At 36.7% G+C, this 25,549-nt stretch overlaps 1 protein-coding gene across 1 annotated transcript in view; it reads right to left on the reverse strand.

Moving 5' to 3' along the window:
- The window catches only part of LOC112468444 (beta-1-syntrophin), a 214,253-nt gene that overhangs the window by 22,599 nt on the left and 166,105 nt on the right, over positions 1-25,549 (reverse strand). The window contains exon 4 of the mRNA XM_025037627.1: positions 10,977-11,185. Coding sequence (XP_024893395.1) covers positions 10,977-11,185 — 209 coding nt within the window. The remainder of the gene's footprint in view (positions 1-10,976; positions 11,186-25,549) is intronic.

The raw sequence follows: 25,549 nt of genomic DNA on the forward strand, positions 1-25,549 counted from the left end.
AGAGAGAAATTTCTCGTATCTTTCCACATTCTTTCCTTCCCACCATATCGACGAACCTACGCGCGACGTCTGACCTATATCATAAATTCAAATCTGAAGTTCGCTCTATTTCACCGTTTCGTTCCTTCTCGTCAATTTTTCTAAATTGCCTTTACTTTTTGTCGAACGATTATCTCTCGGTTTATCGGTGACTTCTCGTTTATCGTTTTTCTTGCAAAACGGTATACGGTATATATAGCTATACACGTAATTTCTCTCTTTGTATTCAATATTCTCAGAGCCGCGGAGCTATATCGAGCGCCATACTTCTGTTTACGAGCCCGCCACAATATAAGTGTAATCGCGGCGATATTTTCACGAGCATTAATCCCAACTGTACATTCATCGGGAAGCCAAGGATTAAAACAAGATTAAACACGGAATATCTCTATCCACTCGCAGCTATACACGCGGGAGAGCTCGGCGCGCAAGAGATGGAAGAGATCTCGCGATCGCGTCCTAAATCATCTCGGATAATTTCGCCTAATCTTTATGCCGGTAGTAAAATAATAATTCCCGGTAAGCACGGGTGTATATATAGGTGGCAAATTAATAACAAAGTGGTAAACAATTTCGGGACGAGAGGTTTCATGTAAAAAATGTCCCGCACAAAAAAAAAACACACACATACAGTTACGTCTTGATTAATAGAACAATGAAAGAAACAAGAAAATTTTAAACGATCCTGCTTGCTTCTAACTTGAAAATCTTCATGAATTTATGATGGCAAGCTATAATTATTATAATAATTATACATATATGTATGTATATTATTATTATCTCAAGAAATCGACAATAGTTCCGTATATAATAATACTAAAATTGAATTAAGGTCGAAACTGAATACTATTATTGCGAGCATTATTTGAACATATATAACATATTAAACGCATAAATTAATATACTTGGAATGAGACGCTCTTGCAATGCATTGCGGATTTGAGTTCCTAGTAATATATCGTTGTTAGAATTTCAGAAGCATAACATTGCGGTTTTAACTATAGGGCGAGCGCGATTGCTCTTTCATGTATAACGATACTAATGGCCAATAATTCTGCAAATTAAAGTCTTATTAGGCTACCTGTATAGAATTTTTGTCTTATATTCTAATTTTCTAATTATAATTTAAATTGATTGCGATGGTCTTATGATTTTGGGTTTATTATAGTATTTTATAAAATTAACTTATCCTCTCTAGTAAAATTTAGATCATCACTTTAGTAAAATTGAGATTATGAAAATTTAATCACTAATTTGATTATATGTATTAAGTCACAAAGGTTTTATTAAAGAAACTTTAAGAGTCTTAATTCTAAAAAGGAAAGGGAAAAATACTACTTCCGTTTATTTAGTTAAAAAATGTGCGTAAATATAATTTATCCGTATTAAAAACATGCATTTCAATTGCGTTACATCGGTAAAAATAAATATGAAAAATTCCCACGTAACTTAATAATGTATCGCAACGGGAAATACTCGCAATGACACATTTCTCCCCATTTTCATCCGATGCGCGACGTGAGAAACGTGAAAAAGAAATGTAGCCTACTCGAAAGCGGCGGAAAATAATGGAGTCGTAAACATGCTTAAATGAGACAGACAACAAAACTCAAGCGTGTTCAAACTCAAATTGTGCGCGAACTGCGAGCGGAGGCGAAAGCAGCTGAGAAGCGCGGAGGAATGGCGAGGTGTACGGGTTGTCGGGGTGGCGCATTCGTAAATGTTGCGATCCTCTGAAATCGGCTTAAAATATGTTACCGGAATGGCTACGATTTTCTCCGGAAATGTCGCTGTCATACGAATTGCCTTTATGCAGAGAAACCTTCATTAAAATTTTTCAACTTTAAAACTTCCAGTTAAATACGGATCTTGCATTTTATTTCAATATTTATAAAAAAATAATACTTTTCCGATTTGGTATATTTGTTAAAGTAAGAAGTTGTGTGTTTCATAATTTCCTGCAAAAGAAAAATTGGTACCGACACAATATTAAGATACGTAAATGTATATATAGAAATATTCCTATATTTATATCTTACATTTTATATACTTTTCCCCATTGTGTGTTACGTTTAATTATTATTTCTAATTCTGATTTCTAATATTTAATATTTATTCTCATTCCTAATATGTGCTCTATTGTGCGCAGGGCCTAAGCTATTGTCCCTAATACCTACTATTCTCGTCCGTCTTTTCTCACGAGAGATATTAACATTTGTAACCGTTCGCTCTTGAAAAGCGTACGTACGCTTTATAAAAATAACATGGCGAATAAAATCAAAACGTATAAACGAGAGATAAAACGGATGTGCCCGCAGTTTCGCCGTGCTATGAGATGCGGAGAACATCAGCTTTTACTGTACGTATTGCTCGTAGTTATAACCATTATCCTGTTGTGATGCGATCATCCTGTATATCCGCTGTTACATCCTTGTGACGCCGACCCTAATGGAAAGCACATTAGGAGGTATATCTCTCACCTCGTACGAGGAGGGTGAATGCGCGATGGCGGGAGAAAAGCTAGTGTTAGCCAGCTCGGCAACGCTTCCGCGCAAGCGAGTGGAAACGTTACGATATCGTTCTTAAAGTCGCCTGTCCGCGTATTTACGGTTCCGCCGGAATAGACCGAAGATACCCCCTTAAAGGGGAACTTACGATTGAGAAAATGGAAAAAGAGAATAGAGAGCTTTGTTCGTGTCCAGCAGGAAAAATTATCGCCACGAGATCGTCGCAATATTCGTTTATTATCCTCTCGCGACCAATTTACGTCGTCTTTAGCTGAAATCTCGCGGGGTAATGAAGAATCTAAATTAAAACTTATTCTGGAAAGAAATTGTGTTCCTTCAAACATTGTCATTTTTTTTTTCACGGAGTACAAATCGAAAATATATTATAATTTTTTTAAGGCTTGAATTAAACGTTTATATTATATTAAGAAAAATTAAATCAAAGTAACTAAAAGTAATTAAACTAAAATAGTTAGAATATTATAAAAGAAATTAGATCAGAATACATACAGTTTATATTAAAATAAATTACAAGAATGGTTGATCGTAGGATAATTAGAACGGAAAAACTTGAAAATGGAATTTGCACACTTGTGGATAATAAAAACGCTTTAAAAAATTAATTACAAACGTAAACTAAATGTTGAATCGATTATTGAAATATACTATCCCATTAAAAAGAAAATCATTCTCAATTGATAGTCCCTTAATAATGTGACTGCTGTTGTTTACGCAAATTTACGCATAATTGCTGAAAGTATTAGAACCGGTGGACCTCGAAGACCTCACTGCCAGGACATAACCGACAAATTAATTTTCCTTGGCAATTCAATTACGGCTTAATTGGGTACGACGGAAATGAGACCACATTAAAATTGCAAGCATCCAGACGGAGCCGGAGATTTTCTCCGGATTTTACCTCATTCGCTTTCCCAACTCGAATGACCGGCGAATTTGATTTTCGTATGCGTCACCGACGTGTTTTCCGCCAAATTTGAATGCTCCGGAATAATTTGTTTCGTTTTTCCACTCTTATGTAAACAATTCAAGACAAACTTACTGTCGTTTGAATGTTGTATATAATATATTATATATTTCAATACTAATAAGTTAAACCTAACCCAACACTAATTTTAAAAAAGTATATTCAACTATCTAAATTATTTTGACTCTAATATATCAACGTTTTGTCTTGAAACTCGGTAGAACTTACGAGAGCACGTATCCATTGTAGGTACACACAAACGCAAAAGTGCCGATACCATATCCTCTATACCTATCTATGCCATCGTGTAGATACACTTGCGCGGGTATTGACACACGTACGCACATGCACACTGCCGCTGGCAAACGAACACGTACACGATCGTCTCTTGATCCGTCGTTCCAGCCGCAGTTTGCTTAGCATTGCTGATGCACTATCCACTTCCGCGCGGAGAGTGAGATGGACATCACGGTAGAAGAGTGGAATACAGAGAGGGGGAGAGAGAGAGAGAGAGAGAGAGAGAGAGAGAGAGAGAGAGAGAGAGGGAGGGAGGCGGGAGGTCAGAGGAAGGTCCGAGAGAAGATTATGGATGGAGGAACGTCGGGTGTCTGTGTTTGAGGACCGATAGTGGCTCGCGTTCTAATTAATAACGAGCCCCTCAATGCAGTCGCGGTTTTGCAGGCACCGTATGTGAAAGAGCTTCGAGGAATCGAGTAATCGAAGGGTGAAGAGTCATTACTCCGCCAGAAGGGGCGCGGGAAAACAGAGAGGATTGCAAACTGGAAAATTTCCACCGCTTTGTGAAACAAAATTTGTTGGATTTAATTTATATGTGGAAACTCGATAAAAAGTTAAAAAATTTTGTAGTACGACTTGAAATACAGCGATATCGTTAAATTGAATATCTTTAAATAGCTATAAGGATTATCAACTTTTAATAGCCATTTTAGCGTAATACATTATCAGAATTCTGAATTAATAAAGAAATTTTAAAACCATTTAGTGCATTTATCTATTTCTTGCATTTATCAATTTTGTAATTAATTTAACTTAATTAATCACCACTTTAATTTTACTTAATATGAAAGATATAATAAGAGAGATAAAATACTAATTGTTCTTTATTATAATAAGCAATAAAAAGTCGACAATATCTTTATTAATCTAAATTTAAATATTATATATAATATAACATAATAAAACAGCTTATTCTGTACGTTTCACGATAACATAAAACAAATTATTAAATAAATTTTTATTTTTATATATTAATTATCGTTTCTAATGTTAATGCTTTTGCTTAGATTTAAAGTAAATTTGATTGATGCTGAATTACCCTAAATAAATCACTATCGAAACTGATCCTGGCGAATACCTCCTACACGTGTAAACGCACACACGAATTCATGGGTATTTGAGCACGTAGACTCTCCCGTGCCTTTTTCGTTCGTGAGAAACATGAGGATTGAGGGAAAGGAAGGGTCGGCGGAGGGTTGAGAGGGTTAAAATAGCGGTTACTGGCGAGCTTTCCCCGAGAAAGGCACGTCGAATAAATACCGTCGGCCGGACGGAACACCACCGATTGGTGGACTTGAACGATCGGAAAAGCCTCTGGCCCGCGCGCAGAGCACCCTCACTCTATTCTCACCTCGACGATGCTGATTCTGCATTCCTCCCGCTAAGTCCTATTCTTCTTGACCTCCGAAACTATTTCCGGTTACTCGGGAAAACGGAGGATTTTTCCCGTGGTAAGAGGAAGAGAGCCAAAGGGGATGAAGAAAGATGGTAGGAAAGGGCATCGACAGAGGTAAGTTTATTGTCGCTCTTTACCAATGCTATTATCTCGCGGCTTAAAAGAAGAAAATCGAGAAGAAATCTTAAATACGTATTGTGTGTAAGATGAGAAATTTTTCGACGATAAATTATAACGATACACGTACGACAGTAGCGATTATCATTGTAATTTAACATTGAGAGAAAATTATTTGATATATTTGCGATTATAATTGCCTAATAGTAAAATAATTATAGTTTTTATTTTTATCATTAGTTATATTATTGCTATAATATTAGTAAAAATAATCTTATGTGTATAGATTTTTCAATTATGGTAATTTTCATTATATTTATAGTATAGTACGACTTACGACTTACTATACATAAATCACAGATTATAGTGATTATATGCATATTAAAGTTGATAACAATAATATAGTATCGAGTAAGCTATATAATTTGCATTGTTGAAATAATAAAAATAGTAATAATTATTTTTTTTCTCTCAATGTTAATGTCGAAAAGCCATTACAAATCATTATGCAGATTTTGCCATAAGAAGCAGACACTATACTGTGCGAAATTGTAAACGTAGCGGCTCGCATTTCTCCAGAGCTTTATCAAGAATTTTCTAGCGGATTTCCACAGAATAACGAATGATGGCAGCTTCAATATCTCTTACTGTTCTACGTACACCAGTAGATCTTTTATTTACCCGCGGACACTTAATTTTACATTTGACTACGAATGGAAAGGTATTACAAAGCGGCGCTTTATTATCCGGAGGTTAATTGAGAGGCGCATTAAGTTTTGCCCAATTACATTAACTCCGGGTTAGTAAAAAAATATGCAAAGCTGGCGCGTGTAGTCTCTCTATGCTCGGATTAATTAAAATATACTTAAATGGCGTGCCGTTAATTTTCAACGGCTAATTTAATGCCCGCTTGGCCTCAGATTTAATCCAACGCCAACGCACACTCGCCCAGGAATGCGCGAACAAATTGCTTTCAAGCTCGCCGCCATATTCATGTTCCATAAAGGGATCGGACAATAACAAAAATTATAACGGGAGCGCGCAATAATAAAGGTGACATAAACAACGATAATAATAATGAATTATATACGAGAAATTAAAATTACTAAGAAGAGAATTATGCATAAAAAATTATATAAAATTTTTGCTATAATTATCTGCCGTTCATGTAAACAATTTTATAAATAATTATTTTATAAATTATCTCTCGTGTAACAAAATTGTCGTATAAAATTTTCTGCGATACGCGTGTTATCAACATTTATACTAAAATTAATGCCGTTGTTATCACTGTTTGTGTGCCCGAACCTATTGAAAGTCATTTAATTTCGATAAAAATGCGACAGTTAAATATGCTTCTGTCAATGTGCCGAACGCAGAGCGGCGTAAGAACTGAGTAAACAGAAATTGCAGTATGATTGGGAACAAATTTATATCCGGGGTGGAGTTGTGTGGGTCTGTGTGCGTGTGTGAAATAAAGCGATCGTTCCCCGGCGTCTGTTCGATTTTCATGGAAATTATAATGGCTCGTCGCTGTTCCTCCGAAAGTGCCGTACACCGAAATTCCATGAAAATTCGTTTATCGCGAGCGGGCAGACACGACACGACAAAATTAATCGACGCCATCGACGCACTTTGATGTGGAATTTTAACGCTTTTTGCGCTCGATGTATTCCCGCTATTTGTTCCCCTCCAATCGGCTCTTTTTATTTTGCGCGCGCGCGAACGATTGTCAAATCGTAAAAAGGAAGTCGTTACAAATGACAAACTAATTACAACGTTCAACACGAGGGTTTCGTTCCTTCGCTTAAAATCAGAGGTTGTCTTTTTGATATTTATTCGCGATTTTGGACATGATTATTAATATTCCTTTATTAGAGATACTAAATTTAATATTATTTCCAATAAAATATCTTTTTTAAATGATATATATAATATAGATAATTAATGAAAAGATTAAGAAATAATAATTATATATATATTAGGAAACTCTGAATTGCTATAAGGTTAAATTAGGATTGGACTAGCTAAATTGCAAGCTTGATCCACGTTGAAAAATAGGCCGCAAGTCCCATATCTTTGCGTTGCAATTTCAATTTCGCCTTATCTTCGTCGGTCTCTCTCGGTTCCCACGCCCGTGAATCACGGATTCGGAGAAACGCACGATCCACGTCACCGCCCGTGCCAATCGCGATCGGGTTCCAAATGTATCTCCTGCAAGATTGACACTTTATTGCGGTCGTATATACGAGATTAGGGGAGACGGCGCATTCCACCATTCAACCTATATGCTCGGACTTTCCCGTGCGCGCGTTACTTCTGGCGGAGCGTTACGTTGCGCCAATTCAATATGTGAACTTGTTGGATTTATCGGATTGCCCTTATCCCTCCCAAGCCTCGGCTGCTCGGTGACTCGTATTTGCGTCACGCTTCTTCTACAAATCGCCGACCTGGGCGAAATGTCGCATTTTGTTTCCTACCCCCGAACAAAGAACCCGCGCTTGCAGCACTGCACTTACACGCGCGTGCCGATCGCCAGCAATCGATTTCAATTCGCTTCTCAAATCGTAAGACGTACAATAGGATAGAGATCTTAGTTTTGATATATTAAAAAGGTCTTGAAAACCTGATGTTTTATATTCCTTTAAAACGGCGCTATATAAATGGAACAAACACAAAGTGTCTGAAACTTAAGGGCAATTAAATCAAAAAACAATGGAGCGACAATTAGTCATTCCATTTGCCAATTTGCGGAAAGTTCCGACGTTGTCTCTGCATTCACGGCGCGGGTATAAATTATTAACTTGACGTTAAAATATTGTTTCCGACGAAAAAAAGAGGAGTCGAAATGTTTCGGCTGTAATACGTGTACGTTTTATCGTCGACTATATAACGGCTATATAGTCCAACAGGTAGGGATAACTACTATAATCGGCTAACATGGCCGACCGGCACACGAGAATCGAAACCGTCGACAGTGGAACTGGCCGGAAATCGATTACATCCAACAGTAAATAAAATAAATCGACGATTTAAGCGGACGTAACGGCGCACTGCGGACGACATTAAATAGGATGACAGAATGTAGTATACAGAATACACGGGTATACGGAACACACATAACGGAGCAGCGCGTCGCGCGATGGCGCGGTGTTTTTTTCACGGCGGTTTTGAGTATTTTTCACAGCGTTTTTGTTTCAGTTATGAAAACGCAGTGCGTGATCGGCGCATTTACCGCGTTTCGTTTTAGCTGGCCTCCGATGCTGTTCATAAAACGCAATATCCGGCTTTACGAGGTGCTCAGCGCGAGAACGCGGCCACGCGCGCTTCTAAATAATGATACAAAACTCGTTCGGCGTAGTTGATCATGGCGCCACCACGTGCGTTCCGGAAAAATCCATAAACGTCGCTTCGGTTTCGCTGGGATTACTAACGGCGTGAGCGCCCCACTTAAATATCCCATCGAATCGTTAATTAAATGACACGCGTCGATCACCGGGTCATGGATCACCGGATCGATAAATTCCACCCGGACGCACGGCGCGAGTGGCGATCGCCGGCGCGCTAATGAATACGCCGAGCAAGCGGACATTTCGTTTTACATCAGGATCCGAACGATGTAGCATGATTTAATATAAATATCGGAGAGATATAGGGTAGTAATATTCATTTTATGCGATACGAAACGCGTGTCGTAAATTGTTGAGTATGTAAGTATTTTGCGCAGATACTAAATAAAGCGCCGTTTAAACGCAGCAAATACTTTTCAAAGATATAGGAAGGATCTAACCCCTAACAGCAAATTGTATATTCTGAGAATGTTCAGAGGATATCATAAAGTATAAGATATTATAAGGATGTTCTTAGTATATTAAGTACATCCTTAATATATTCTATAGATATACAGGATATATTAATGCTGTGAGGAACGGAATCTTTTTTCAACAATATTTCTCAAAGAGTTTTTAATTTTCCCAGAAATTACTAAAGATTAATTATTTCAACATCTTTTGGATTTGTTCAATTCAGTTTCAAGCAAGTAAAATTTTTATTTTCAATAGATTAAAACGTTGTAAGTGATTAGTGATAATAATGATTAGATAAAATAAATAATAGACATTTAAAATAATTGAATAAAAAAGGATCAACTGTATTCACTATTTTCAGTTAAATAACGCTACGAGAAACACTCGAAATGCTACTATCCACTTTAAGTTTAAAACAAGTCAATCGCGTGTAATAACCTGATTGACCAGATTAAATAATTGATTGCAAAGTTTTATTTCTATTCATCGCCGACTGTATATTTATTGCCAAAATCACGAATCCCATCGTGCGGAAATCCGTTCTATCCACAGTTTCCAATTAAATATCGCCACTAGGGATATCCGAGAGGTGCGACAGTTGATCTTTCCATCTCCGCCTGGCCCAGCCATCCAACTCTGCAGACGTGTCACTTGCAGAGATCGCAGCAGGTAAACGTACAGCGGGTGAGAGCGGTCGAAGCATCGACGTGGCACGGCACGGCACGGCGCGCGGCGCGGCGACGGTGCTATCGATCTACTGATCGTGTAACCGGCAGGAATCGATAACTAATACGCGAAGCCCGCCACCGGATGTTGCCTTGTTGATAAAGGACCGTCCTGTGCGAGCACCGGCGGCATCAAGGACGCCGCAGGAGGGCCGTAGGGCACGTGGCTACCGGCACATAATTGATTGGCATTAGCGCGCCTGATTGCCAGTCGCCCTCCTCTGAAATCGTCCCACGGGCTGCTTAAATACTGGCGTCCAACGTCTCTCTGAACCCGTGCGTTACGTATTTGAGCAGTTGCGACAGTAATCAGGCAATATGCGCGCGCGACGAAGGAAGATCAATTGGCGCGGGGGCTCGGGTTCGGGCTCGTTGACCGTTTTCCCATGATGTTGAATAATTCCGTGTACCGGGCTAATATACCGTACATAAACAACGCGAGTGTCAACGTTCAACGTAACATACAGATGAAGAATTAAATATTTAACAGCTATAAAATCATTGATTTCCTGAGAACGTTGTAAGATCGAAAATGAGAATCGGTGTCTCTGTGAAAAATAATCGATATTTTCGCTCACGCTCATGCGGGTACTTCTTATCAGGGATTGCGTCGATCTTTTGTTCAATCGTGAAAAAAAGATCACCCTCAACCTATACGAGCCTATGCTGGTTGGAATGCAAGAGACGGAGATCAATTTCAAGCGCAAAATTTCTCTCTTTTTTCTTAGAAAACATTTTCATTTATGAAAATTATTAGATAAATAAGTTGAGGCAAAATTACAAAACACAGAAAGTTGAAGTTAAAACGACGGTTACACTAAATTGGATCTAAAGTTTTATTAATTGTATTAAAAACCTATTGTTCTAACAAAATTCAGCTTTCATTAATAAGCATTTAGTGCAGGACGACAAAAGATAAACATTTTTAAGGTACTTTTAGCTAAGTCTATTAGCGAAAGTAAGGTACCCTGCTGAGTTTCAATAACATCATGTCTAGAATATTCTTGGATATTCTAGAAATTGTTGTAAGGCAGTATGTTAGGAAGTTGCCCCGTGTGTTAAGCATACTTCTTCTCCGAGTGAATGTTCGGGAACTTCTCTCACCTGAAGACAGTGCCTCCTCGCCAGCCAGCCTATGTGCTGAAGCTGCTGCGGGTCCGGAAGTGCTGAGGCCAGTCGTAATGCTTTCAAGGTGAGGGCTGCCAACGCCGAGTGCAAAGCATTGAACCAGACATTTGCCTCCGTGTTGTCAGCGGCTCTCAACCAGCATTCGTGGACACCGTCGGGCGAGTGTAATTCTAGGATACGTCCTTCTGCAACAAAAAAAAATAAAAGAAAAAATAAATAATATTCTATGAAATGGCAGAAATTGTCACGTACACGTAACTGTCGTTTTACTTTCTTTTATTTTTTATAAATGTAAGATCAATTGTTATATCTCGAACATGACATATTCTAAATTGTAATAGACTCAAGCTCGTGTGTTTCACAATGTAGAAAGTTCAATAAATGAACAATCAAGAGATGTTAAATTCAAAAACAAAAATAGTTTAATAACTCTTAAATACACATGGTAGATTTGTATACATATTATTTTTAAAGTTAGAGGGTTTATTGACCCTCGAACTTTATACATAGCGTATTCTCATTTCTGGAAAACTTTTGAAATAAGTTTAATCTATGACAATGAAAATATCGCAATAAAAATACAGATATTTTTCTGATACAATTTTATGCTACGCCATATTTTATTCTTGCTAGAAAAGTTGAGAAAATATTTACAAAGCAATATCTTTATATACTCGTGATGCATTTAATTCTTAGATATAATTATTATATTTGTTACAAACTGAAATGTCAAATTTTATCATGGAAAACGTCCAAAGATACAAAAGTGATTCAATTCACAATTCTATTCTTGAAAAATCTATTTGACAATTTCGTTACGTCGAAATAACCACTTTTTTTCGTGAAAGTTGGGTTCCGTGAGTTGTACGTGGTAAAGGTGAGACAAGCGACGGCACTAGAATTGAACTTGCCTGGGCGTCGCTCCTGCTAGCTTATAAACCTTCCTCTCTTTTCGTTAACACGAAAACTTTAATACGTCTGACATAAATCGCGCGAGATCGGTCACGAAGGCCTCTGGAATAAGTTTATAATCGGAATATCGCCGGTTCTGGAGATTGTCTCGCTTCTCGACGTCCCACATAATTCGTCTACCATGCACTACAGGTCCGGAGAACTTTGCAATTTCCTGTTTAGCTAGTTTCTAGATTTATTATGCTAATACTAGACTTGTTTTTCAGCGCCCAATAACTACGCCACTGCAACTACAACCCCTTTATCGATCCGTAAAATATATTACAAATAAAACTTTTGGTATTTAGGATTTAGCGATTAAGCAGCAGTTCTTATGTTTTAAGAATATTTTACCACTGGGTAAATAATTATTAATAATTATCAAAATTTTTCACGTATAAGTTGTATGACTATATAAATTATAAATGATAGACGAGAAAACATAATTTTCTAATTATTTCAGCATTGTAAAATTTTAAATACTGATTAAGTATATACATATTCAATATATTATATAGAATATAGTATATAGTATTATATACTATTATATACTATTATATATAGTATTATACAGTATATATATATAGCATATATAGTACATATAGTATTATATATTACATACTATTATACAGAGTATGTACTATATAATACTAATTTTATATACATACATAGATTCATAGTCATAGGTATATAGAGTATCATTACAATTATTTTCATGTAAACTTCCCTTTCGAACAAGTTGATAAACACTTTCGCGAGTCGAAATTGCAACCATTTCTTTCGCTCAACGAGCTTAGATTCACGTCAAACTCATCGGCATTTTGTACGGAAACATACCTCGACGTGCTCTTTTTTCCGATTCTGTGTACGCATTCTAATCGCCCTCTATCGAGAAACGGCGCGGAAAGTTCCGGAAGCGCAGCAAACTCGCGCTACGTGTGCGGAAAGGCGCGGCGGCCGTAAGAAAATATTGAATTTCCGATCAAAAGGAAATTACGCTCGAGTTAAAAGCCCCTTTATGTCACTCCCGTCTACTCCCGGCCTTCTCTCCGCCTAAAAAGAGGCAAACGAGACGAACACTGCAGCTCTTGCGAAAGAGGACAGAAACATCGGGAAACGTAGCGTGATGTTGAAATGATAGGATCACGTGATTAATGCTTTCTCTCATCTATTTTATTGTAAAAGGGAATTTAATCGATCAAACTGTACTCCCGTTTAATCCTGAGCGGAAATTGGTGTATCATAAGTTACCATAGCGTTTCCCAACAGAAAATTGAATCATGTAGCGCATAACGAACCATACCTGCGACTCAACATTCCACAACTTTACATTCGAGTTAGAAACGGTTAGAAACAATGTTAACCAAAACTGAATACAATTAAAGTGAACTTCCTCCGGAGTATTTTATTTTAATCTCACTGACGAAATTGAAAATTCGATTACATCGATTAGAGTCGTATGACTTCTTTGCATTATGGTGTTTAAAAAAATTATACCTGTTAATTGCTGCCAGATATAAGATAGTTGTTTGTAACAAATGAGCTTATCGCGAAGCTTACCCCATCCGGACGCTCAAGTGTAAATGTATTCAGTAAAAGGACTAAAAATAATTTTCCAGAAACACGACTAACGCCGTGAAATCGTGCTATCCGGCCGAGCGCGGATTCTTTGCCAAAAACTGTCTACTGTAATTTCATCTGGCTTACGCTACGCATATACATGTGAAGAATACCGCACTTATATACAATATAAAGTAGCACCGTCTCTATATAGATTTCATAAAAGATATAAAGAAGTTCAGATGCAGCATCCAATCTTCATCTTATCTGAAAGTTATACGTCGCATGATTTAAAGAAAATAAAATAGGAGCGAGCAAAATATTTCTCCATCAAAAGTAGCATTCTATTTCTATATCTCTCGTCGGATCTTCGTCGAGTCGAGCGCGTCAATGTAAATATTCACATTCCGAAAGTCCAGCCATAGATAGGTATATCTCTTTCGCGAATAATTCAGTACTGGTGAAATTAACGCTAGGTATTTGTCAATCGCGAAACGTGCCTTTTCACGTTTTTCGTATTTATTACGAGGAAGAAATTTTCTTTGTGGTTTTCCGCATACGGTGCGTGCCTTCTCGCCAGAATGCACACTCTCGTAAAATCTATAGAAAATCGCTTGATTTGCGTCAGACAGAGCATCGAAAAACCGTTATGCTCGTTAGAAGTGCAAAAGAGAAGGAATATACGAAGAGAAAGAATGCAAACATAATTGTAGTGAAATGTAAAAACTTTCACATCTGGAAACAAAATAAAATTAAACTTGCAACTAAAGATAATTCCGACTTATATAGCTTAGCATTTTATTAAAATGGCAAAGTGAAAGAAAAACAATAATTAGAGAAAATAGTACACTGAGAGACAAAAGTAGTTGCACTTACTACAATTTCACTAGAATTTTTAGTTATTTTCGATACCTACTACATTTTTATAGTTGTCATAGCTTTAACATGCATTCATTCAACTATATACTTGGTTTTATATACCTCTGTGATTTATGTATAGCAAGTCTATAAATATACTACTATAAATGTGATAAAAATGCATGCGTGCACCACACCCAGATAGCACACAATATTCTATGAATATTCTTACAAAGTGTGAATGTTCTTAATTTTGGAATATTCGAATAAAATATTATATGAATATACGTAAAATGTTACAATAAAAAATCGTATATTTATAATAGAAAAGAACATTTTTAGAATATTCGTTGAGTTTATTTATTGCACATTTTAAGTTAAGTTACCACATTCGTATAATGAGCGCTACTCTTTGTCGTTCGTCGTCATGCTTTGCCGTGCCTTTTTGCCGTGCTGGTACGTGCATAATAAAACATCGTTTTTGGGCCGATATCACAGTCTCCGATTAACATGATCCTCCGATTAAACTCATTCTGCATCTCTTTCTAACTGTCCCCCTAGAAAGAGACGAAGAGTGAGTTTAATCGGAGGATCACGTTAATCGGAGACTGTGATATCGGCCCTTAATCAAAGGTAATTATCTTTTTTCCTTTATTAATTCTGTCCTATGAAACATTAAATAAGGTTTAAGGATATTTTTTAATATATTTTTGATAATATTTTTCACATCCTTTACAGTTCGTTAAGATAAAACTTTTTAGAAAATTTAAGGTTATACTTGAAGAAAGTCGCACAAGTCGATGTCTATGCCTCAAGGGCGTCACATGTTCGTATCGCGTTCCATTTAATGCGGCGGCCTATTGCATCGGGCCTTTTTTGTGTATTACTGGACTTTAGTTGGGTTACTTTCTCGCGTTTACAGTCGAGCAGTTAGTTTTTAAAAGAGTGTCGTCGAAATACATATCGCTTATCTCGAACACACGTGTTCGTCCAAAATAAGTTATTGTCACCACCAAATGCAAATTCCGTTTGCCCTTCCTTAATATTCCTGACGTCGCCGAGGTTTCTGATGGTGTTATACCAGATAACCTCTCCGCTTTAAACCAACAGCTTATATTTCTTTTCTTATTCTTATTCCTATTCTTATGCTAAATTCTCTTTGTCAAAAGTCTTTATATTGCAGCGTTAAATAAGGAAGCCTTATTAATATCTACATCTGCAGATAATTATATTTTGTAATATTTCCTGCGCACAGAGTACACGGAGATTGAGATACGAAGCATTATATATTATATAGAGTAAGTACAAATCAAAAACTTTCTTACTAGTTTCACTTCTTATTCTTTCATTGTTATGTACACATGTAATTGCCAGGGAAAATCCTATAATTATTCTTCTGCAGTTTGAAAAAATCTTTCTGTTTTATTTTAAATTTAACTTACTTGAATTTCTTTTTTCGATTTCAAATTATATAGTACTAGCCTTATATTGCATTATAATAGTATTTTGCATATAAATTATAAATAGTATTGTAAATAAGAATACCTATATAAATGCGAAAAAATTAAAATAAAAAAAATAAACAAAATTAATTAAATTTGTGTATTCCAATAATCACAGTTGTTCTAAAAAACATGGAGTTGTCCATTTTCAAAAACAGTTAAGTTTATCTTTTTTATAAGGAAGACGAAAATTAGATAAAATACAATAGAAATTGATAATGTATATAAGTGTTAAAATTAAGAAACCGATAATATCAGTTAAGTAATAGATGATATTAACACTCTAACATTCTCATGTTGTATTATTTTCTAACTAATTTTTTGTTTTTCTTGCAAAATAGGTGAAATTAATTTAGCTGTTTTAGAAAATAAAAACTTATATGGTCATAAAATAGGGGTAAACAATACAGTTGTTGGCCACTCTACAATGATTGGCCATATCTTAAAAAATTAAAAATTATAAAGAAATACTATTAAAATATTTAAAAGTGTTTCTTTTAAAAGTGTATTAAATATTTTATATTTATAATAAAAAACATTTTAATAGTATTTCTTTTATAATCCTTAATTTTTTAAGATGTGGCCAATCATTGTAGAGTGGCCAACAACTGTACTGTTTACCCTTATTTATTTTATGTGCTATGTAAATATATAGAATGATCTATAAAACATTCTGTGAAATATCCTATGCACATTTATAAAACATTTTATTTAAATGCTTATAGAATATTCTACAAATATGCATTCAATATTGAATAGAATATTCGATAGATTATTCTACTTATATTAAAAAAACATTTGAAGTAGTGCCATTAGAATATATTATAAAGATACTGTAAATATATAAGATTGACTTACACAATATTCGAAATATTCTTGAAGATTTTTCATAGAACGTTCGTAGAAATGTTTAGTACTATCTGGTACGTTCTTTGTGTTTTATTTTTACTTCCCATTTACATTTTCACGATTACGAGTTCCCTCAGTTTCTTCATTTTTACAATTTTTCGATCTTCTCTTATATACAGGCCTCGGCAAAAAACTGTAATGTTACACAAACGCATTTTCGCCTGCACACACTTGTAGGGCGGCTTCGCGGCGGAAGGGTCCTTTCCGCAAGACGAACTGCTTCTCGTCTCGGCGAACAAGATTGCCAAGATCCGCGAAAAATCTGCAAGGGCCTGATTCGCTCTAAAGAGCGGAAGGACGAGGGTGCAGGCGTTTGGGTAATAAAATGTCGAAGGCGACAAAGGCGGCGAAAGGACGAAGAGCAAGGGCTGAGAAAGACGAGATGCCCGCAGTTCCGCGCGCGACGGTAGCTCAAAGGAAATCGAAATGCGCTCGCGCGTCATTTCGTTACCTCCGCTTTCTATTCCCTTCCTCCCACCTTCGCCCTCGCGCTTTTCCCCGGGAGCGCGATTTCCCTTCAACGTAATTTTCCGGACATTCGATCGACCGGATTTCGCTTTCGTTTCTTGTTTTGCGCTTCGTATAACCTCCGCGATTTCTCCAATTTGCTTGTCAAGTACCGAAACGTATGAGCGATGAGAAACAAGGACGAAGACAGAAGCAATTCTGCAGGGGAAAAAAAACTTTCGTTTCATCGTCCAATACATTTTTTAATTTAATTTAAACTCCAAACTTTAAAATTCTTTTCCTGAACATTTCTTAAAGCTTTGCATTAAAGCAAATGGAATCTTCGCGATCCATTTGCCGCATTACCCATCACTGTTTTCAATTAATTAACTATTTTTTCCACTGAATTCCACGAGATACGGGATCGCTGATGAAAAGCTGATGCGAGCGATAATGCATGTTGACGCATGGTTTATTACTGTTCATTTGATTTCATGCGGCGTTAATAACCGTGCCGCTTATAACATCATAATGTCATCACGTGATACAAAGTAATATGCGCGCAACCCGTGCCTAGTTACATTCTATAACGTTCAATCAACGGAATCCTACGTACTTATTAACGGCATTATCGCGGAATCGCACGTACCTATTAATTATATTACCGGAGCAAATAATCATCAATGTAATCGCCAAGCTTGCATCGCGTCGTAACACCCATAATGTTATGAACTTAACGCCACATTGCCAATCATTCCGCTTATCTATCTATTTACGTACGCAGTATTACTTTCGCGAAAACGTTTGCATGTGTTCCAAAAGCTGGGCAAGTTAAATAAAATTTGTACGATTCATTCTTAATAGTCATTATTAAATAAATCCAGATTAAAAGTTATATAATTTACGATTGAAATTAGAAAAATTTCCTTCGTTGGTCTTACTTTTATAATAATATTTTTTTTTTATTTTCCGTACATATACATCCGTCATCAAAAATTCACTCATCCGCGTCTACGGAGACACAACTCGTCGCTCGTTTCAACCAGAGCAGCCGGGAGCATCGATTCTTCTTAGAAAGAAGAGGATACCCATCGCTATAAAGTTTGATGGACCATCCGGCAGCAGGACGCCGACGTCGCTAACAACAACGACAAAGGTGGTACACTCCAGCGTGCTGTTCCGGGGTCTCTTTATGCGCGCTTAATGCATTTTTAAAGGTTGGAATATCATAAAGACGAACCTATAATAAACCTGTGCGACGGTGGCGCAAACTCACCACCGCCGATAACCACCCAGCCTCGTCCGCGGTGTCCCGCTTTCTCAGCGTCTCGCATCGCATGCTTCAATGTCTGCTTGCGGGGGAAGAGGAGGGGTTCCGAAGACAAGGGGGCTGTGGAGAGGGTGACTATGGAGGATGGAGCTGTGCTAGCTGCATTATAAAGGAAAGTACCCGGAAGGGGGTCTTCGAGAGGGTGAGCGAGATGTTAACAGCCAGACAGCATTGTCGTCAAACCACATCCGCGTTTTCTAATCAGAGGTACTCATTCCCCCATGAGAGTTCCCTTGTTGATCCCCCCACAAGGGAGATCGAGGAAAAGGCAATCAAAAATATTAAAACGTTCCATAGTGCCTGTTAGCCCTCCGAAAGGATTGACGAAAAATATTTTTTACTGGAATTAATTTAACACGAGACAACTAAAATCATATCAAACTATACTTATATACTGTCTACTAGTTTTTATATATTGATAAATAAATTGCTAAATTTGTGATTATTTAATTAAATTTGTATATACAATATATAAATAATTAATTGTTCATACAATAATAAAATGTTAACATTTCTGAAGATCGTTCGTTTTAAAGTGTAATTTACCTACCGTTTTCAACGCTCTCAAAATTTCACTGGAGCACTGTGTCTGTAGTGTAAACAGAATAGGTATCCTATAACGTGAATTAAGCCTAAGATCTTTACATCTTAACGCGCCCTCGCGTCGCGCAAACTATTTCCCCGGCGCGATTATTCATTAAGAGAGACAACGGCAACGTATTACACCGTCGTGTAATGCCGGGACGACACGACGAGAGCGAGTTACAGCGCGCGAATCCAGCCACGATGTCGGCACCGGCTGGCGTTTCCTTCCCTCACGGTTGAAGAGCCACGCTGATGCAATGGCGGCTTCTTCAGGGGGAAACTGTGCGTCAGACAAGCTACACACGATTCTTCATGCCGTTTGCATTTAGGACGACGCAAACGATCCTAAAACGACGACGAAGACGAAGACGAAGACGAAGACGAAGACGAAGACGACGACGACGACGACGATGATCCGCTTCCCGAAGTTCCTGCTGCGGGAACAATCGGCCTGAACGGCGGAACTTAGATTGCGAGAGTAAGCTGATGTTACGGAAATTGAACTCCTGAAGAAGGATGCGTATCTTGAGGAGACCGCGACCATGTAATCGGCGACGTCGCGCAAATTTTGCGTTAATTAGAAAGGAACTGATAATGTTTTACAACGAGCAGAGAATTAATTATAAAAGAGAGCTTGTCATGTACACCATATTCCTAAATTCAATTGACAAACTTCAATAAATCATGAAGGAATTTAGAATTATTAATGTATTTTACTTTAGAAACACATGTCCAGAGAATCATGTAACGTAAAAATATAATAATACAATTTTGTTCTCAGTGGTAACAAAATAATTAATAAACAGTCAATTAGAGTAGAGAAAAGACAATTTACAGTCCAGGCTAAACCTTTGTTAGCCCAATAATAATATTGTGTGAATTTTATATACTTTTTTTCCAAATAATTGATAACTTAATGTCTAGGAAATTTAAATTTTCAGAAAAAATTATTTCGGCGCAACCATTAATACTAAGATTATTCGGATTAGAGCTTTATTATGGCTTCAATGCTCTAATACAAATGATTAAGGTTCTTTGTTAAACTCATTTGTACTGAAACTTCAATGATACTATTGGATAGTTTCGAAAGGATTAAAACAGTCCTTTCCCAATAAACTAAAGCAAGATTTACTGAATCCTCAGGCAGCGGTCGTTTCTGGTAAATCTTCTCGCCTTCCCGGCAATGACGACGTCCTTTAATTAGAATAAAGGATAATTGTCTGGGATAATTAAAGGGATTACCAGCATCCGACAGAAAAGATTCGGGGTACGCCGCAAGAAGTAAATTCCTCACTTTTCGGTTTCGTATACGATTTTTTCCTCCAAAACATTTTAAAGCTTTCACACAAGCGTTTTAATTCTTCTATATACTCTCTCAAAAGATTTAAGAATCTATTTTAGCTTTCTACTTCAATTTATTGTCTGTCCAAAATAATCTTAAAAATAAAATATACACGGCCCCTGAAATAATTGTTATTTCCTTTCTAGAATATTTACAAAGTACACGGCATATAAAACTAACAAAAACCTGACAAAGCGTCTCGCATAATTTTTATAGAATTAAAAGGAAATTATTTATTTAACAAAATGCTACAAGTTAAAAAGTAAAAAAAAAGGGAATACAAGCATTACGCAAGTTATTTATATCAGTAAAAATATTTTAACTTAATTTTCCCCCGTCTCTGGCGTTATGCTTTCATCAAGAATAGACCAAAATGATACAGAACTCATTTTCCCGCGGTGGGTGCACAACTCCAAACTTACTAAAACTTGTCTTTTTCCGGTGGATTAATTTTAGGCAATGCTGGGGTATTCGTAACTCGCTAGACGAAAATGCGCATTAACATAACTCCGCGAATCTCGAGTTGCACTCTGTGAAGTGCAACTCGCAATCTAGTAAACCAAGTATGAGGATAGTATAGTCCGTCCTCTCCCTCCTTACTTATTTCGGCGAGCGATTAATTAGAAGTTTACTTCTATCGGGTAAACTTGTAATTAATTTTAGTTGATAAAATAATGGAGCTATATCGATGCGTGCTGATCGTCGGGAATACCTGTAGATACCTTTGACGATGAGGCGTATCACAAAATTAATTAATTTTACGCTGTTGAAGACGGCTGCTGACGAAGACCGCTTTTACGGATCGCAAGGATTAACCGCAAGATGCCCGAAGAGACAACGGCGATCACGGAAATGGAGATTAGATATCCCCGAATATTATTTTCTTCAACGACTGTGATAAGAAATATTGTAAAATTTATTATAGGAATATATTAATAGACGTATCTTACAAGAAAAATAATTTTTTATTTATATATTAGTACTCGAATATTTATGTAAATATACATATAATATAACCCAACATTTTTATTCAACCGAAATTGTATATCACGTTAATTATATTTTATACGTCGGGTACTATTACATTAATTAATTTACCTCTGTACCTCTAAATCCTTGCTTCGGTGATGTCACAAAGAACTGGACACGAAAACATTCTTGTACAACAACGCAAACACGCGAAATAAAATACGATGCGTTACGGGACGCGAAGAAGAGTAAGAACGAGCAACTGCGAGGGGACAAAACAAGAAAAGAAGGAAAGAGAATTGGGACGGGAGGAGAGTTGGCCGGCGCGACGGGAAACAGTAAAAATTTGCATCACAATCGTGGATAGAAATAATTACGCGAGAAGCGCGCGAGTGCAAATGGAAGGGGTGGCGCAGATGCGAATGCGGATGCAAGAAGGGGTTGGAAAGGCATGTGGGGAGGGAGGGGGAAGGGAGAGATAGAGAAACGACTAGCCGGAAACACGACTAGAAATTCAGATACGTACGAGGTACACACCGAGAAGGCAAAAAAAAAGGACAACGAATATTCAAAAGGGGGGAAGCCGAATCTCCCTGTTTATATAGAGTACGAGAAAAGAAATAAGAGAAAATGAGAGAAAGGAAAGTTTGGCACATCGCACATGGAAGGTAGACATTCCGACGCTGTAACAGTAATTCGAAGCGGATAGATCCAATAAAAGAATAAAAGCTCCTAAACCGATGTATAAAAGTTAAAATACAAGTTGGTTCAAGTTGCAGAAAGCTGTAATCTATTGGATGAATCCCTTGCTTTATCGATGCGTGTAATTTTTCTTAAAAAATAAAATATCCGATATCAAAATCGCGAATATTTGCGAACGGATGTTTACTCAATCGTTAGGAAGAGTGAAAAAATGTCTTTTGTAACTGCTTTGCCTGCGGGTCTTAGGGCGAGTTCCACGATTGAAAATGGTACCTAAATTCAAACCGGGAATGGTTTAGCATGGTTTAGCAGTATTGCTATTGATGCTCGTGTGCTTTTGAAAGAATCTTCAAACCCTAACATAATTTGCTTTTTAAATACAGACACCAGATGCTTTCCCGAGTATACATAGGAGTATTTTCGATTTATCGAAGTCTCGTGTTATATTAAATGATGATGAAAAATCGATATTAAACATATCATATTTAATATTTACATATTATACAGCTATAAAATGTTTTTATATATTATTATCCCCGAGATTTCCAGCGAGAATGTGCGGCGAGATAATGGTGACGGAATGGGACAATTTAAGCCAACCAAATTCATATTGCCGCAGAATTATGTCTAATATAATTATAGAACAATATAAAATTAAACCCGGATAAATTTTCTTTAAATAAATATAAATTGTAAGAAATTTTTGACATATATGTAACAAATACAACAAATATTTTTTTTTTATAATAACCACAAATAAAACTCGAAATGTCTTACTTATAATTGATGCTGTGTACATAAAATCCGGAGAAAATAAATACCCATTTTTTTGTCTTTGATCTTTAATCTCATTTAGATCTATCAATTCTTTTTACATACGACTTATAAAAGCCCTGATTTTTTTATTTAATATATTCACACTTTTACTCTTTTATAGATCGTTTTCTGATATAAGATATCCAATGCGGTGCTGAAGCTTTTGGTGAGCTTCTTCCGAGCAACATTCTACATGCTTATTCCAATATCCGGCCGTGCGAAAATTCAAACCACCCGCCAACAGTATGGCAGTGATAACGCGCGAAAGCCGATATCGCTCTGCGGCGAACCGTTCGCTCTGACCTGACCGATATTATCATCGCCGCATCGGTGGTGCACGTGAAGTTTGTTTGATTTGTTTCGCGTGGGTGAAATTATCGGAATGCATATGACTACGTATTGATGCGAGGCATGTCGATAAAGCAACATACGCCACATGATCAGTTCTGTTTCGCCATTGTAGAAATTTATTTAAAAAAATAAACTCCAAGCTAATATCATGCAACTTTAATAAATGTTAACAAACTTCAAAATTAATAATTCATAATAAACCAATAAATAAATTCTATCGAGTTCTTGATTTGAATATTAAAAAACGATAGAAAGGAATTAAATATTAAATCGAGAGAAATAAAATAAATGGAGTGACGAGTTTAGCAGAAACTCGATCACTGAATTATTTTTAACTTCTTCGGAGCAGTTTAATTTCAATAGCAGAGTTTAAGAATTTATAGATCTGAGAAATGAGTGTAGGATTTAAAATTAAAAGTTCCAAAAATTATATATCCCAAAATTTTACTTAGCAAACTGTACAGTCACTTTTAGTATTAAAACATCAATGTTTAAATTGCGAATAATTAAATTTCTGACTATTTAAATCTTAAAATACTTTATGTCCCAAAGAATTAAAAAATATATATATTTACAAATCATAAAAATTGCCTAATTCTTATAAATATTATACTCTTTTGCTTTCGTTGCCTCAATCAAGTTTGAAATTCAGATAACTGACAATAAGAAAGTTCTCGACAGAGACGTGCGCGAATAATACGGCAAAATATGCATCAAATGTGTATCAATATGCGTCAAATACGGCGGTCATGTCTGAGAAATTAATGCCTGGAGTAATTCACTTTTATTTGACATTGGGACAGTTTGAAACACTTTTTCCAATACTGTTTTTACGGAGATCCTCCGCGCAATCCAATTTGCCCGGTTGACAGAATAGCAATTTGGCGTGATATATCTATTTCATAATATTCACGACACGGTTTTTCCGCGGCCGCGATAATTTAGTTTTGCACCGTTGGACTACAAAAAAGCCATCTCCGGCCGGCAAATAAAGCGCACGAACGCGGAATACAACAATGGCTAGCGTCGCACAATGAAAACTGCCGTTGTTCCTCCCTTATTGCTTCCTCCCCAAAACGGTTCGACTTACAAGAACAACTCTGGACCGCAATTGCTTTCTATATATTTTAAAATCGTTGCATATACTCGCAGAAAATAAACGACGCCGGATAACAACGGATCCGAAGTGCGTTGCGTGGTGGTTCGAGGCATATTGCTTTTATCTAATTCTACCATCTTACGACATGTCGTAAATGTCGAAATAAATGCAAGACAAAAGACACGTTCTCTCTATACGTTCTAAACTAGCAGGTCACTTTTATAATCGTGATATAGGGTGCACTTTGCAGGCACTTATAGCGGGCGCTTTATTCGAGGACATCGCGTGGAATTAACGGCATGGAGAAATCTTATTAAAATCTATATAGGAAAGAGTGCGTAAACCCGCGCACACCGGACATCCCGGGCATCCCCCCCATCAGAAAATGGCGAGTGTGGATAACCACATAGGTGTTTTAATCGAATTACAGTAAGTGGAACGGTACAGCATTACGCAGTCATGTGCGACTCGTCGCGCTAATGGAGACCTCGAGCTTAGAGTGACCCTAGAGAATAATGATCGGGCAAGCGCTCTCTCGGTGATTATTGATAAGATACAAGCCATTTCCTCCAAAACCTCCGAAACAAGCGGACAAATATAGCCGAAGGCTATAGAGTGCTACATTCGTCAAACGTTAAAAATAATCGTAAAATAGAAAAAATTATACTTTAACTTTTAGGGCTAAAATATTTATCATTAATCATATCCAATAAGAAATTATAACAAAAACTCAAATTTATAATCAATTCAAATCAATTTAATTTCAAGATTGCCTCTTCAAGAATATTTCAAGAAATTGTCTCAAAGTTTTAAAATCACATGAATTTAAAACTAAAAAAAACATATGGATCTAAATCACTTGAACCTAACTTCACCCCCGAAAAAAATAGATACGCATTCATTATTTAAATAGGCTTCTTCAATATGTTCTAATTTCGTGAACATTAAGAAAGAAATAATTTTGTATTTCTTTTCCACAGTTCGGTAAATTAATTTGTGAATATTTTCATTTACGGCATTAAAAGCACTCTCTTTAGATCACAAGTAAGTTGTCAAAGAGGACAGCGAAAACCTTTGAACTTCTCTCTCTCTCTCTCTCTCTCTCTCTCTCTCTCTCTCTCTCTCTCT

The sequence above is a fragment of the Temnothorax curvispinosus genome, unplaced genomic scaffold (genome assembly GCF_003070985.1).
Source record: "Temnothorax curvispinosus isolate PA1 unplaced genomic scaffold, ASM307098v1 QBEX01018473.1, whole genome shotgun sequence".
Taxonomy (NCBI): Eukaryota; Metazoa; Arthropoda; class Insecta; order Hymenoptera; family Formicidae; genus Temnothorax; species Temnothorax curvispinosus.